This window comes from Ranitomeya imitator, chromosome 4, assembly GCF_032444005.1.
Source record: "Ranitomeya imitator isolate aRanImi1 chromosome 4, aRanImi1.pri, whole genome shotgun sequence".
Classification (NCBI taxonomy): domain Eukaryota; kingdom Metazoa; phylum Chordata; class Amphibia; order Anura; family Dendrobatidae; genus Ranitomeya; species Ranitomeya imitator.
The window spans coordinates 463,584,298-463,598,437 of NC_091285.1; the positions used below are offsets into that span (position 1 = coordinate 463,584,298).

Consider the following 14,140-nt stretch of genomic DNA (forward strand, 5'->3'; position numbering starts at 1 on the left):
CTTCTCCATTTACACCTTTGGCCTGGGACAGCTCATAGAATCTCATGGCTTTCAGTATCATCTCTATGCTGATGACACACAGATCTACATCTCTGGACCAGATATCGCCTCCCTACTAACCAGAATCCCTCAATGTCTGTCCACTATTTCATCCTTCTTCTCTGCTAGATTTCTGAAACTTAACATGGACAAAACAGAATTCATCATCTTTCCCCCATCTCACGTGACCCCCCCAACGAACCTATCCATTACAGTAAATGGCTGCCCACTCTCCCCAGTCCCACAAGCTTGCTGCCTCGGGGTAATCCTTGATGCTGATATCTCCTTCCAACCACATATCCAAGCCCTTTCCACTTCCTGCCGACTTCAACTCAAAAATATTTCACGAATCCGTTCATTCCTCAACCAAGAATCTGCAAAAACCCTAGTGCATGCCCTCATCATCTCTTGCCTTGACTACTGCAACCTCCTGCTCTGTGGCCTCCCCTCGAACACTCTTGCACCCCTCCAATCTATTGTAAACTCTGCTGCCCGACTAATCCACCTGTCCCCCCCCCCCCGCTATTCCCCAGCTTCTCCCCTCTGTCAATCCCTTCACTGGCTCCCCATTGCCCAGAGACTCCAGTACAAAACCCTAACCATGATGTACAAAGCCATCCACAACCTGTCTCCTCCATACATCTGTGACCTCGTCTCTTACTTACCTACACGCAACCTCTGATCCTCACAAGATCTCCTTCTCTACTCCCCTCTTATCTCCTCTTCCCACAATCGTATACAAGATTTCTCTCGCGTATCACCCCTACTCTGGAACCCTCTACCACAACATATCAGACTCTCGCCCACCATCGAAACCTTCAAAAAGAGCCTGAAGACCCACCTCTTCCGACAAGCCTATAACCTGCAGTAACCACTGATCGACCAAACCGCTGCACGACCAGCTCTATCCTCGCCTACTGTATTCTCACTCATCCCTTGTAGATTGTGAGCCATCGCGGGCAGGGTCCTCTCTCCTCCTGTACCAGTTATGACTTGTATTAAGATTATTGTACTTATAATAATAATACTCGTCATGTCTCCTTTATGGGTTCAGCTCTTCTGACACCGAGTAATTGATGTGAAGCGGAGCTAGAGGATCTACGTTCTGAGGAAAGTTTACAGCACTTGCCTGTGGCTATAAACCTGGCGGAGGGGGTGATATTTGTGGTAAAATAGTATTCTGTAGCTGGGGGAGATAAGAAGGAGCTGGGCACTGGCATCTGCACCATTATCCCCAGTCACCCCTCTGCTGCCGCTTCTAATCACATCATGCAGAAGTGGTCAGCCCACTGGCGGAATGTGGAGCCCCCCAGTAATCTATTGTAAGGGGGAAATCTCCCTGACTACATGAGGGTGATGCCCAGGGCGTGAGTGGCCCCTGCCAGGAGCCAGGGTGTGGTGCAGATGAGGACCCCTCTGCCCAGGATATGGCTTCTCGTGACGTCACCCACAGATGTTGCTCCACGCCACGCCCCCACGTGGGACACATCGCGCGGCGCCTGCTGCAGAGCTGATCCAGGGAGCGGGCACGTCCACAACATGTAGATCCCGGGAGGAGAGGGGAATCGTGGGATCGGTGCGGATCGGCGGCAGCTGTCAGTGTCACATGGATCGCGTTCTCTGTGCCACTTGGGCGTGATCTGTATGGACCAAGTGCAATCTGGTGTCAGCTAACAGCTCGCGCTGCAGATCCCCGGCCCGAGGCGTGAAGGAATCCCGCAGAGGAAGATGTCCTCAGTGGCCTGCGTGGATCACTTCGCGGCAGAGTGCCTGGTGTCCATGTCCAGCCGGGCCATTGTGCACAGCAGCGGGCACAAGAGCGACGTCCCGGTGCCCGCGGCCCCCTCGGAAGACAGGACTGGCCGGGAGAACGCGTCCCTGTTTGTGGTCGCCCGGATCCTGGCCGATTTCAACCAACAAGTCCCCGATCATGCGGAGGAGGGCGAGGGAAGTACGGGGGTGACGGGCGGGGGCGACCCCGTGGCCGGGAAGCGTGGAGACAGGGCGGCCACTGCTCCCCTCCTGCCGGAGCCGAGCGGCAGACAAAGAGGCAGACGTGGGAAAAGCCGAGGTGACCCCGAGTCACCCCTGAAGAAGCACAAGTGCCCCTACCCGGGCTGTGAGAAAGTCTATGGCAAGTCCTCCCATCTGAAGGCTCATCTGAGGACACACACAGGTCAGTGCCCTGCCAGCTGGCAGACAAAGCGAGGATGGCTGTGATCGCACCCACCGCTCCTGGCTGCCAGGCAGGTGTGACCGGGCATGAGTGGAGGTGGCACTATATCTGCCAGGCAGGTGTGACCGGGCACGAGTGGAGGTGGCACTATATCTGCCAGGCAGGTGTGACCGGGCACGAGTGGAGGTGGCACTATATCTGCCAGGCAGGTGTGACCGGGCATGAGTGGAGGTGGCACCATATCTGCCAGGCAGGTGTGACAGGGCACGAGTGGAGGTGGCCCTATATCTGCCAGGCAGGTGTGACCGGGCATGAGTGGAGGTGGCACTATATCTGCCAGGCAAGTGTGACCGGGCACGAGTGGAGGTGGCACTATATCTGCCAGGCAGGTGTGACCGGGCATGAGTGGAGGTGGCACCATATCTGCCAGGCAAGTGTGACCGGGCACGAGTGGAGGTGGCACGATATCTGCCAGGCAGGTGTGACAGGGCACGAGTGGAGGTGGCCCTATATCTGCCAGGCAGGTGTGACCAGGCATGAGTGGAGGTGGCACTATATCTGCCAGGCAAGTGTGACCGGGCACGAGTGGAGGTGGCACTATATATCTGCCAGGCAGGTGTGACCGGGCATGAGTGGAGGTGGCACCATATCTGCCAGGCAGGTGTGACCGGGCACGAGTGGAGGTGGCAAATAGTTGCCAGGCAGGTGTGACCGTGCACGAGTGGAGGTGGCACTATATCTGCCAGGCAGGTGTGACCGGGCATGAGTGGAGGTGGCACCATATCTGCCAGGCAGGTGTGACCGGGCATGAGTGGAGGTGGCACCATATCTGCCAGGCAGGTGTGACCGGGCACGAGTGGAGGTGGCCTATAGTTGCCAGGCAGGTGTGACCGTGCACGAGTGGAGGTGGCACTATATCTGCCAGGCAGGTGTGACCGGGCATGAGTGGAGGTGGCACCATATCTGCCAGGCAGGTGTGACCGGGCACGAGTGGAGGTGGCCTATAGTTGCCAGGCAGGTGTGACCGTGCACGAGTGGAGGTGGCACGATATCTGCCAGGCAGGTGTGACCGGGCATGAGTGGAGGTGGCACTATATCTGCCAGGCAGGTGTGACCGGGCACGAGTAGAGGTGGCACTATATCTGGGAGGCGGGTGTGACCGGGCACGAGTGGAGGTGGCACCATATCTGCCAGGCAGGTGGGACCGTGCACGAGTGGAGGAGGCACTATATCTGCCAGGCAGGTGTGACCAGGCACAAGTAGAGGTGGCCATATATCTGTCAGGCAGGTGTGACCTGGAACGAGTGGAGGTGGCACTAGATCTGCCAGGCAGGTGTTACCGGGCACGAGTGGAGGTGGCACTATCTGCTGGGCAGGTGTGACTGGGCACGAGTAGAGGTGGCACTATATCTGTCAGGCATGTGTGACCGGGCACGAGTGGAGTGTGTGTACTAGGCACATGTGAGTGGGGGTGGCACTGTGTACCAGGCACGTGAGTGGGGGTGGCACTGTGTGTACCAGGCACATGTGAGTGGAGGTGGCACTGTGTGTACCAGGCACATGTGAGTGGAGGTGGCACTGTGTGTACCAGGCACATGTGAGTGGGGTGGCACTGTATGTACCAGGCACATGTGAGTGGGGGTGGCACTGTATGTACCAGGCACATGTGAGTGGGGTGGCACTGTGTGTACCAGGCACATGTGAGTGGGGGTGGCTCTGTGCGTACCTGGCACATGTGAGTGGAGGTGGCACTGTGTACCTGGCACATGTGAGTGGAGTTGGCACTGTGTGTACCAGGCACCTGAGTGGGGTGGCACTGTGTGTACCAGGCACATGTGAGCGGGGTGGCACTGTGTGTACCAGGCACATGTGAGTGGGGTGGCACTGTGTGTACCAGGCACATGTGAGTGGGGGTGGCACTGTGTGTACCAGGCACATGTGAGCGGGGTGGCACTGTGTGTACCAGGCACATGTGAGCGGGGTGGCACTGTGTGTACCAGGCACATGTGAGCGGGGTGGCACTGTACACCAGGCACATGTGAGTGGGGTGGCACTGTGTACCAGGCACATGTGAGTGGGGGTGGCACTGTGTGTACCAGGCACATGTGAGTGGGGGCGGCACTGTGTGTACCAGGCACATGTGAGTGGGGGTGGCACTGTGTGTACCAGGCACATGTGAGTGGAGGTGGCACTGTGTGTACCAGGCACATGTGAGTGGGGGTGGCACTGTGTGTACCAGGCACATGTGAGTGGAGGTGGCACTGTGTGTACCAGGCACATGTGAGTGGGGGTGGCACTGTGTGTACCAGGCACACGTGAGTGGGGTGGCACTGTGTGTACCAGGCACATGTGAGTGGGGTGGCACTGTGTGTACCAGGCACATGTGAGTGGGGGTGGCACTGTGTGTACCAGGCACATGTGAGTGGGGGTGGCACTGTATGTACCAGGCACATGTGAGTGGGGTGGCACTGTATGTACCAGGCACATGTGAGTGGGGGTGGCACTGTGTGTACCAGGCACATGTGAGTGGGGTGGCACTGTGTGTACCAGGCACATGTGAGTGGGGGTGGCACTGTGTGTACCAGGCACATGTGAGTGGGGGTGGCACTGTGTGTACCAGGAACATGTGAGTGGGGGTGGCACTGTGTGTACCAGGCACATGTGAGTGGGGGTGGCACTGTGTGTACCAGGCACATGTGAGTGGAGGTGGCACTGTGTGTACCAGGCACATGTGAGTGGAGGTGGCACTGTGTGTACCAGGCACATGTGAGTGGGGGTGGCACTGTGTGTACCAGGCACATGTGAGTGGGGGTGGCACTGTGTGTACCAGGCACATGTGAGTGGGGGTGGCACTGTGTGTACCAGGCACATGTGAGTGGAGGTGGCACTGTGTGTACCAGGCACATGTGAGTGGAGGTGGCACTGTGTGTACCAGGCACATGTGAGTGGGGGTGGCACTGTGTGTACCAGGCACATGTGAGTGGGGTGGCACTGTGTGTACCAGGCACATGTGAGTGGGGGGTGGCACTGTATGTACCAGGCACATGTGAGTGGGGTGGCACTGTGTGTACCAGGCACATGTGAGTGGGGGTGGCACTGTGTGTACCAGGCACATGTGAGTGGAGGTGGCACTGTGTGTACCAGGCACATGTGAGTGGAGGTGGCACTGTGTGTACCAGGCACATGTGAGTGGGGGTGGCACTGTGTGTACCAGGCACATGTGAGTGGAGGTGGCACTGTGTGTACCAGGCACATGTGAGTGGAGGTGGCACTGTGTGTACCAGGCACATGTGAGTGGGGGTGGCACTGTGTGTACCAGGCACATGTGAGTGGGGTGGCACTGTGTGTACCAGGCACATGTGAGTGGGGGGTGGCACTGTATGTACCAGGCACATGTGAGTGGGGTGGCACTGTGTGTACCAGGCACATGTGAGTGGGGGTGGCACTGTGTGTACCAGGCACATGTGAGTGGGGGTGGCACTGTGTGTACCAGGCACATGTGAGTGGGGTGGCACTGTGTGTACCAGGCACATGTGAGTGGGGGGTGGCACTGTATGTACCAGGCACATGTGAGTGGGGTGGCACTGTGTGTACCAGGCACATGTGAGTGGGGGTGGCACTGTATGTACCAGGCACATGTGAGTGGGGGTGGCACTGTGTGTACCAGGCACATGTGAGTGGGGTGGCACTGTGTGTACCAGGCACATGTGAGTGGGGGGTGGCACTGTATGTACCAGGCACATGTGAGTGGGGGTGGCACTGTGTGTACCAGGCACATGTGAGTGGGGTGGCACTGTGTGTACCAGGCACATGTGAGTGGGGGTGGCACTGTGTGTACCAGGCACATGTGAGTGGGGTGGCACTGTATGTACCAGGCACATGTGAGTGGGGTGGCACTGTGTGACAGCAGGGCGCAGTTACTCGGGTGGGTGCAGCTCTGCGGTGTTTCCAGGGTGGGTGTGAGCCTGCAGTCGCTCTGTGGCTAGGGCAGTCCCCGGTGACACCGTACATGAGGCTGTGTGCTGGGGAGTCCCGGTCACTGTAGTATGGAGGCTGGGAGGAGCGTGTCCCGGGCACAGGAGGCCAGCACCTCACGTGACCCCTGGGCGGCCATTGGAGGCTGTGTGCTGCCATCCCGCTTCCCTTGCCGGCCGCCAGGTGTCACAGTGCGGGGATGGCAGGTGAGGACATGACACACAGAAGCTTGTTAGCGTCTTTGTTATACGGTGGCACGCCCACCTGTGGCACGCCCCGCCGTCGGCCACACCCACCGTGGACAATATCCCTTCCCCCTCAGTCACACGACCTCGCCCTGTGCGGGGCAGCGTCCTGCTCTTTGGCCAGCAACAGACATCACTAACGGATCGCAGACTCGGCAGCGTGTGCCCGGCTGTCAGCAGGTAGCTGGTGCTGAGGACAGGTAGCTGCACACTGATGCCGGGATCCTGCTGCCTGCAGGACTGTGCTGGAGAGGAATGTGCAGGATCAGTGCCAGGGCTTTATCACTGGTAGTGCTGGCTGAGGGGCAGGGCGCCACATCCCAGGATGGCTGTATTCACACACTGCAGATTTGTTTGCAAAAAGGTCACTTATGTTTGATATACACAGAGGAAGCAGGTATTATCTGGTCTAATGCAATATGCCCACTCCGTCATTCCTCTGGACATATATGAATAAATTGTCAACAGGGTGTTTACTGGTTGGGGGTGTGAATGTGCACAGGGTCATGAGCATCAACAAGGAAAATGGATACTCCCAGTTATTCATACATTTCCAGGAAGAATAACAGAGGAACGGTACCATGCAGAGTTAAAAATGTCCTGGAATTATTGCTTGAAAGTTTAATTACCTTGGGTGCGGCTGGTCTTCTATAACCCGAGGTGTGCGGCTGGTCCTCTATAACCCGAGATGTGCGGCGGGTCCTCTATAACCCGAGATGTGCGGCTGGTCTTCTATAACCCGAGGTGTGCGGCTGGTCTTCTATAACCCGAGGTGTGCGGCTGGTCTTCTATAACCCGAGGTGTGCGGCTGGTCTTCTATAACCCGAGGTGTGCGGCTGGTCTTCTATAACCCGAGATGTGCGGCAGGTCCTCTATAAGCGGAGGTGTGCGACAGGTCCTCTATAACCCGAGGTGTGCGGCTGGTCTTCTATAACCCGAGGTGTGCGGCTGGTCTTCTATAACCCGAGGTGTGCGGCTGGTCTTCTATAACCCGAGGTGTGCGGCTGGTCTTCTATAACCCGAGGTGTGCGGCTGGTACTCTATAACCTGAGGTGTGCGGCTGGTCCTCTATAACCCGAGATGTGCGGAGGGTCCTCTATAACCCGAGGTGTGCGGTGGGTCCTCTATAACCCGAGATGTGCGGCAGGTCCTTTATCAGCTGAGGTGTGCAGCAGGTCCTCTATAAGCCAATGTGTGCGGCAGGTCCTCTATAAGCCAAGGTGTGCGGCAGGTCCTCTCTAAGCCAAGGTGTGCGGCAGGTCCTCTATAAGCCAATGTGTGCGGCAGGTCCTCTCTAAGCCAAGGTGTGCGGCAGGTCCTCTCTAAGCCAAGGTGTGCGGCAGGTCCTCTATAAGCCAATTTGTGCGGCAGGTCTTCTATAAACTGAGGTGTGCGGGCGGACTTCTGTAAGCCGAGGTGTGCGACAGGTCCTCTGTAAGCTGCGGCAAGTCCTCTATGAGCCGAGGTGTGCGGCAGGTCCTCTATAAACCGAATTCTACGGCTGGACTTCTATAAGCCAAGGTGTGCGGCCGGACTTCTTTAAGACGAGATGTGCGGCAGGTCCTCTATAAGCGGAGGTGTGCGACAGGTCCTCTGTAAGCGGAAGTGTGTGTCAGGTCCTCTATAAGCCTAAGTGCTTCTAACTCAGACAGTTTGGTTACTAGGTGTATGTGCCGTCTAAGGCCAGTCTCACACGTCCAGATAATTCCGGTACTGGAAAAATCGGTACCGGAATTATCCGTTTCCGTGTGCTTACCTTGAACATCAGTGTGGCACACGTGCGGCAGCCGTGTGCCGACTGGGTACCACACGGAGAGTGCAGGAGACAGCGCTAGAGATATGAAAAATCCTTTTTTTTTTTTTCGTGTTTAAAATAAAGATCCCTGCCCCCTCCCCCCTCCCACCCCCTGTGCGCCCGCCCGCTGTTACTAAAATACTCACCCGCCTCCCTCGAAGCATCCTCTCCGTGCCGCACATTCTCCTGTATGAGCGGTCACGTGGTGCCGCCCATTACAGTCATGAATATGCGGTTCCACCCCTATGGGAGGTGGAGCCGCATATTCATGACTGTAATCGGCGGCACCACGTGACCGCTCATACAGGAGAGGCTGGCGCTGAGAGGAAGCCTCGAGGGAGCCGGGTGAGTATTTTCTTAACAGCGGGCGGGCGCACAGGGGGTGGGAGGGGACAGGGATCTTTATTTTAAACCCGAAAAAAAAAAAAAGGATTTTTCATATCTTCTTTCCAGCAAACGCTGCTGGAGAGAAGATATGAATGGTGGCTTCAGCACCACGCTGGGGGGACAGCGCTTACTGTAGCGCTGTCTCCTGCACGGCACACGGACTGCACACGGACAGCGTCCGTGTGCGGTACGTGTTTTACACGGACCCATTGACTTTAATGGGTCCGTGTAATCCGTGCGCTCCCACGAACACTGACATGTCTCCGTGTTTTGCACACGGACACGGTCCGTGAAAACACGCTGACATGTGTAGAGACACATTGATTTCAATGTGTCTACGTGAGTCAGTGTCTCCGGTACGTGAGGAAACTGACACCTCACGTACCGGAGCCACTGACGTGTGAAACCGGCCTAACACTGTGCCTGGAGAACTTACATCTCCATATAAAGACAGCACCATCAATGAATTTAAACGGTTATTGCCAAAATGTAAAGTTAACACCTATTTAAAGAATAGGCAGTGGCATGCAGATTGGTGGTGGTTCAACCTTTGGGTCCCCTCGCATTTTGAAAAAATCAGGATTTGTAATGCCCCATCAGAATTGAGTGAAGACTGTGTGACCACTGAGCTGAGCATTTTACTAGTGAGATCACAACCGTGATGTCTGGCTGAGGTTATTATGTGGGCTGTATTGGCCAAGGGCTGGTAATATGGGCACAAGATGTAGTGCCATCAGTGAGGCATTACCCGGGTACACTGAACTGATGCGGCCTTCTCCATATTGTCTACTGGGCCATAAGGTTGGTGGCATCTAGAGTTGTCATATTCTCTGTGCATGGGCATTGGATGGCTTAGGCCAGTTTCGCAAACCCATGGACAGTCCGAGTTTGGATGTATGGACCAGCCTGGTCTCCTGTCCTAGACTCCACGGTCTCATATACACCCGTCCATGAGGCTTTTGAGTTCAGGTCTGGAGACTGGTGCCTGGTCCGTATAGTACATTGTATGCCACGTGGTATGGAGCATGGTATGCTGATGTGTGGAACCGCCCTTATAATGCCATCCGTGGAGCAGTAAAAGTATTGTTCCTCAGATTGGCATTCTTCTGTGGGCATTGTGGTGGGTTCCTGTTTGGGCGCAGTGTGTTGCTGGTCTTGTAAGGGTATGTGTCCACGTTCAGGATTACATCAGGATTTGGTCAGGATTTTATGCAGGTAAAATCCTGACCAAATCTGCACCTGAGGTCACTGGCAGGTCACCTGCGCTGTCCTTGCGTTGTTTCTGCAATGTAAGGACATGCTGCGTTCTTAAAAGACGTGCCGCATGTGCGTTTTCGTGTGTATGCCGCATGCGTCTTTTAATGCATAGTGGAGACAGGATTTCATGAAATCCCCTCCACTATGCTGTAACATCTGGACGCAGCGCTTTTGATGCTGCGGTTCAACGCAGAGTAAAAAACGCAGTGTTTCCTGAACGTGGAAACATATCCTTAGAGAGCATTATAGTATGTATGCTACTGCCGGTGAAATGCTGCCTTAGTGCAGACTCCTTCACCCGTGGCCCCTTCTCGCTGAGTGATTCACTCTTTCCTATTCCCAATTAAGGGATAGATGGCCCCCACAGAGGGGCCTCCGAGCACAGCCCTTCAGAGAAATGTATGCTTGGTGCATTATTAGGAGGGTCTTTTCAGAGAAAAGGGAAGGAATGTGGAGGCTACGTCCACATGGGACTGACTGATCTTCCACAGACTTTCTGCAGAGCCTAAATAATTGCACCAAATTGTATGTTTTTTTTGCAGTAGGAAGGGTAAAATGTACAGTGACAATCTGCAGCAGACACGGTGAGACTGGGGGTTCCAGAGCCTCACCCCTGGTCGCTTCACGCTGCAGAATTGTGAAGCAGCACGTGGCTGAGACGTCTTATATCACATCTACTATGCTGGCCTGTCTATGCAGCAGGTTTTCTGCTTCCACATTCGCATCAGAACATTTGCTCTGTATTCGGAACTTGGAAACCCAACCCCAGGGAAAATTCACACGCGACAAATTTGTTTCAGAAATTTTTGTGACTATCACATACTTAAGAAACCCATGCAAATGCTACAGAAGGGACCGCACATAAGACCTCTTTTATGAGAAGAAATGTCTGGGTAGTCAGTCCTGACCACATAATGCTTTAGCCGTCATTCAGGTTGAAATGTAGTGAATTTCTTTGAATGTTTGACCTTTCCTAGGGGCTATACGGCGACTCTGACCGCGTCCTAGATCACATGACCAAGGATTCCTGCATGCCGTTTCTGCATCACCATGGCTGAGATTCACAGGAGCACAAAGATGGCAGCCATAAGGGCCTGAATTGGCGCACAACCCTGATCAAGCCCCTTAAATACTGCAGTCAATGATTGACAGGGGCTATTAGATTTGTTCTCCTGGAATGGACAAAATCACTAAGGACATGTCAGTTTAAATAAATTCCTAAATACATTTAATTAGCAAACAACACTTGTTTTGCCTAGGGAGGTAATCACTACACAATTAAAATGGCCGCTGCCTTGATTCACTCAGAGAAACCTGTCCTAGACTGATAGGACAGCGGCATGGGCAGTGAGAAGCTGCACCCTCCTTCATGTAGGAAGATGTGCTCCTCTGAGGGTATGTGCACACGTTCAGGTTTTTTCGTGATAAAAACGCTATAAAAACTCATTAAAAACACATGCATTATGCATCCTATCATTTAGAATGCATTCTGCAATTTTTGTGCACATGATGCGTTTTTTTTTTCCGCGAAAAAAACGCATCGCGGTAATAAAAGCAGCATGTTCATTAATTTTGCATTTTTTTCGTGTTTTTCCCACTATTCTATGCATTTGGAAAAAACGCAAAAAAAAGCATCAAAAACGCATAAAAACATGCAAAAAAACGCAAAAAAAAACGTATGCGGATTTCTGGCAGAAATTTCCGTTTTTTGTCAGGAAAATTTCTGCCAGAAATCCTGACGTGTGCACATACCCTAATACCACATGAGATACCAGAGGGGCTGAGGTAAGAAGCTGCACCCTCCTTCATATGTAGGAAGATGAGCCCCACTAATAATACCACATGAGATACCAGAGGGGCTGAGGTAAGAAGCTGTGCCCTCCTTCATATGTAGGAAGATGAGCCCCACTAATACCACATGAGATACCAGAGGGGCTGAGGTAAGAAGCTGCGCCCTCCTTCATATGTAGGAAGATGAGCCCCACTAATAATACCACATGAGATACCAGAGGGGCTGAGGTAAGAAGCTGCGCCCTCCTTCATATGTAGGAAGATGAGCCCCACTAATACCACATGAGATACCAGAGGGGCTGAGGTAAGAAGCTGCACCATCCTTCATATATAGGAAGATGAGCCCCACTAATACCACAGGAGATACCAGAGGGGCTGAGGTAAGAAGCTGCGTCCTCCTTCATATGTAGGAAGATGTGCCCCACTAATACCACATGAGATACCAGAGGGGCTGAGGTAAGAAGCTGCGCCCTCCTTCATATGTAGGAAGATGAGCCCCACTAATAATACCACATGAGATACCAGAGGGGCTGAGGTAAGAAGCTGCACCCTCCTTCATATGTAGGAAGATGAGCCCCACTAATACCACATGAGATACCAGAGGGGCTGAGGTAAGAAGCTGCGCCCTCCATATGTAGGAAGATGAGCCCCACTAATAATACCACATGAGATACCAGAGGGGCTGAGGTAAGAAGCTGCACCCTCCATATGTAGGAAGATGAGCCCCACTAATAATACCACATGAGATACCAGAGGCGCTGAGGTAAGAAGCTGCACCCTCCTTCATATGTAGGAAGATGAGCCCCACTAATACCACATGAGATACCAGAGGGGCTGAGGTAAGAAGCTGCACCCTCCTTCATATGTAGGAAGATGAGCCCCACTAATACCACATGAGATACCAGAGGGGCTGAGGTAAGAAGCTGCGCCCTCCTTCATATGTAGGAAGATGAGCCCCACTAATAATACCACATGAGATACCAGAGGGGCTGAGGTAAGAAGCTGCGCCCTCCTTCATATGTAGGAAGATGAGCCCCACTAATAATACCACATGAGATACCAGAGGGGCTGAGGTAAGAAGCTGCGCCCTCCATATGTAGGAAGATGTGCCCCACTAATACCACATGAGATACCAGAGGGGCTGAGGTAGAAGAGGCCGCTCACACTTCTGTCTGCCCTGTCTTTTTGAATAAAAATATCAGTGTCTCCAGGTCACAGCGGAGGAGCTTCTTACTGCCCATGCTCACAGGCCACTGTCCTGATATTTCTGGACAGGTTTGTGTCAGTGAAAAAAAGCGGCCATTTTAATTCTATAGTGATAACCTTCACAGGCAAAACGATTGTGATTTGCTAATTAAATGTATGTAGGAATTTATTTCTAATGATATGTCCTGTTATTTCTTTCTATTTCTGGAAAACCCCTTTAAGAGTATGTTTACTCGATGATCTTTGAGTTGGGTGAAGGCGACAAGGTTTGTAAGTAGAACCCATTTCTAGGAACACTTGCGCTTTTTTTTTATCCTGAATTGTTTTTGTTAAGCGTTATGTTAACATTTTTTGTTGATGCTTTTATTTTACTATTTTGGGGCTTTTGTGGAAGTTTTTTTTATATTCATTAAGCAATGTAAAAAACACTAGTGGTTTTTTTTTGCAGCAAAAACACTGACAAAGTGCCTATGTGTGTCTTCCAAGTGGTTTTTTAGCCTTTCCAATTCACATCTATTGTAAAATATGGAGCATCACCCTAACGGAAAATGACCGTCTTCTCACTTTTTTAATCACTTAAAGTTTGAAGCAATTAAAAGAGACTCAAAAGCCTGAATATATACACAGCAAATTGTTTTTATATAGAAATTAAGTGGAAGAATCCTTCAAGTGTTTTCTAATCTCTTTTCAGATGTTTTCAGCTTATCCTTTAAGAAACTAATGTTAAAAAAGCATAGCTCAAAGTATGCAAGCCCTTTTAGAGGTTTTTGCTATGTAATGTGAGAGCATCATAATGTTGGCGCAGAAACCCTGACAACACCAATGGTCAGATTTTAGCCACTTGGTGTCTTTGGAAGCCTGAATCACTTAGGCTATGTGCACACGTTGTGGATTGTATGCGTTTTTGCCTTGGTTTTCGCCGCGAAAACACATATACAACACAGCCCATTGAATTCAATGGGATTCCGCAATGCTGTGCTAATGCTGCGTATTTTTCCATGGCGGAATTACATCATGGAGAAATACGCAGCATGCTCATTTTTTCTGCGGAATCGCGGCAATTCCGCACATATAGGAATGCATTGATCCGCTTACTTTCCGCATGGGGCTATACCCACCATGCGCAAAGTAAGCGGATCATGTGCGGATGGTACCTGGGTGTGGAGGAGAGGAGACTCTCCTCCAGGCCCTGGGTACCATATCCCTGTTAAAAAAAAAAGGATTAAAATAAAAAATAGGGATATACTCACCTTCTGGCGGCCCCTGGAT

The 14,140-nt window shown here is 52.6% G+C and overlaps 1 protein-coding gene across 1 annotated transcript in view; it reads left to right on the forward strand.

Moving 5' to 3' along the window:
* Window positions 1–1,211: 1,211 nt before the first annotated feature.
* KLF13 (KLF transcription factor 13) overlaps window positions 1,212–14,140 on the forward strand; it is a 135,654-nt gene continuing 122,725 nt past the window's right edge. Inside the window, exon 1 of the mRNA XM_069765824.1 lies at window positions 1,212–2,215. Coding sequence (XP_069621925.1) covers window positions 1,768–2,215 — 448 coding nt within the window. The 5' untranslated portion in view covers window positions 1,212–1,767. The remainder of the gene's footprint in view (window positions 2,216–14,140) is intronic.